The 2,131-nt window shown below is 41.0% G+C and overlaps 1 protein-coding gene across 1 annotated transcript in view; it reads left to right on the forward strand.

Annotated features, from left to right (window-relative positions):
* The first annotated feature begins 415 nt into the window (after positions 1-415).
* The window catches only part of LOC107080775 (major histocompatibility complex class I-related gene protein-like), a 7,924-nt gene continuing 6,208 nt past the window's right edge, over positions 416-2,131 (forward strand). The window contains exons 1-2 of the mRNA XM_015368976.1: positions 416-509; positions 763-1,029. Coding sequence (XP_015224462.1) covers positions 416-509; positions 763-1,029 — 361 coding nt within the window. The remainder of the gene's footprint in view (positions 510-762; positions 1,030-2,131) is intronic.

A 2,131-nucleotide genomic window follows, 5' to 3' on the forward strand; every position in this document is an offset into this window, starting at 1 on the left:
TATCAAATCAGTCAGAGAATGTATTCATTTTAGAGCTTGGTTGTCAGATAAAAAGTACATTTTGAGAACAGCTGTATTTAAGAAGGTATCTAAATATTTAAAATATTTCTTTCTATTGGTCAGATTTCATATTCCTGTTTTAAATGTGAGGCTCCTCAGTGATGCAGTGGGTAGCACTGCTGACTTGCAGAAAGAAGGTTCTGGGTGCAAATCCCGGCCCGGGGTCTTTATGCATGGAGCTTGCATGTTGTCCCTGGGCATGCATTGGTTCTCTCCAGGTACTCTGGCTTCCTCCCACAGTCCAAAAACATGGCTGTTAGGTTAATTTGTTTCTCTAAATTGTCCTTAGCTGGGATAGGAGTGTGGTTCTGGGAGTGTGTGTGTGAACAGTTGTCTGTCTCTGTGTTGCCCTGCAATGGACTGGGGACCTGTCCAGGGAGTACCACGCCTCTCCCATAGACAGCTGGAGATAGGCACCAGCACCCCTCCTGACCCCACATTGGATAAGCGTGACAGCAAATTGATGGATGTTTTAAATGTTATTTTTTATTATGAGTGGAAAGTCTTCAGCAGTAGAATGATTCATACAAATCAAAGCTTTAAAATATCAGTCTGTTACTGATGAATCCATAGAATGTATCTCATTTAATGACTTTAATTGGTGAATTTAATTAACTTTTCTGTAATATGCATTTTTATATAAGGGAAAGTATAGGTAACAATTTAAAACAACAACTAAATATGTTAATTTCTACCCTTCAGTGAAACATTCCCTGAGATATTTCCGTACTGCTACCTACGGAGTCCCAGGCTTTCCAGAGTTTGTTGGGGTTGCAACAGTAAATGAAGTTCAGGTGGGATATTGCGACAGCAACATCCAGACCGCCAAGCCCAAACAAGACTGGATGCTGAAACTGATTGAAAAGGATCCCAACCACCTAGAGTGGTATTCTCAGAAGTGTCTTCTAAGTCAACATGTATTGAGAACAGACGTGAATGGCTTGAAGCAACGTTTAAACCTCACTAAAGGTAAGGAGCTTTTTAATAAACACGTTTTCTTCGCCTATATTGGCTTTAGGTTTCAGTATAAAGTGCTTGCCATATTTCCTGTAAATGATAAAGAATATTGCAATAGTACAACTGATTGAATTTACATGTATTTTGTCTTCCAACTCTACAGCAGGACCTGTTAAGCCCCTGTCACACCTTGAGGTCCCAAAATCTTCTAAAACGCTGGCATACGCTGAACTTTCAACGTATTTTTTCAATTTTGGGTGTATACCCAGAGTATTCATTATACTTATGTCTTATATTTTTGTCTAAAGACAGCCTAACTTATTCCTAATGCACGCAGCATAATTCCCATGAAATTATGCACAAGCCAGTGACATGAGTGGGGCAGCAAATCACCCTGAGGCGCCCAGCCTGCATAAAAAGAGGTTTTTGATCACGATATTAACCTAGCTGCTGTTTACTGCCTGCCAAAAAAAGAAAGAATAAATAAATAAATACAAAGAAAAAGAAAGAAAGAAGGCTTGCAGTCGCAGCAGATTCAGCATTGTGTCTGCTAGGAAGTTTGTCGGTCGCGGCCGGCGACGCAGGGAGGATCCATCACATTCACCTTCTGGCTCACCCTATGATGGGGATAAAGTCTGGAGGAGAACAGACGGTTTCCTCCAGTGAACCCCTTTTATACCAAAACACTGCCAATACGCCATTATACAGTAGCTGTAAGTTAGAAACACGTCAGACATGTTGATATGCGTTGGATATAAGTTCTTGATGAGCTACACATAAGTTATGCACAAGTTACTAATAGGTTTTAGATAAGCTAGACGCCATGACTTATGAGTAACTGACACTTAACGTATGTCAACCATCAGATAACTTACCTAGAACTTATGGCCCATAAATGAGCATACGCTGGCATACCTTCTTGCTGTATGTCAACATGTGCCAGAATGTTTCAGTATGCTTCAGAGTACTTCAGCATGCTTATAACTTAAATCGTCAAGGTGTGGCTAGGGTAACCTGACAACAGCCAGATACATGTCTCGCTCCGCCCAGCTCCACTCATACATCTGGGAACCCGCTCATTGAAAGTGATTTCCCCAACCGAATTTATGGTCTG

The sequence above is a fragment of the Cyprinodon variegatus genome, unplaced genomic scaffold, assembly GCF_000732505.1.
Source record: "Cyprinodon variegatus isolate N-32 unplaced genomic scaffold, C_variegatus-1.0 Scaffold2311, whole genome shotgun sequence".
Taxonomy (NCBI): Eukaryota; Metazoa; Chordata; class Actinopteri; order Cyprinodontiformes; family Cyprinodontidae; genus Cyprinodon; species Cyprinodon variegatus.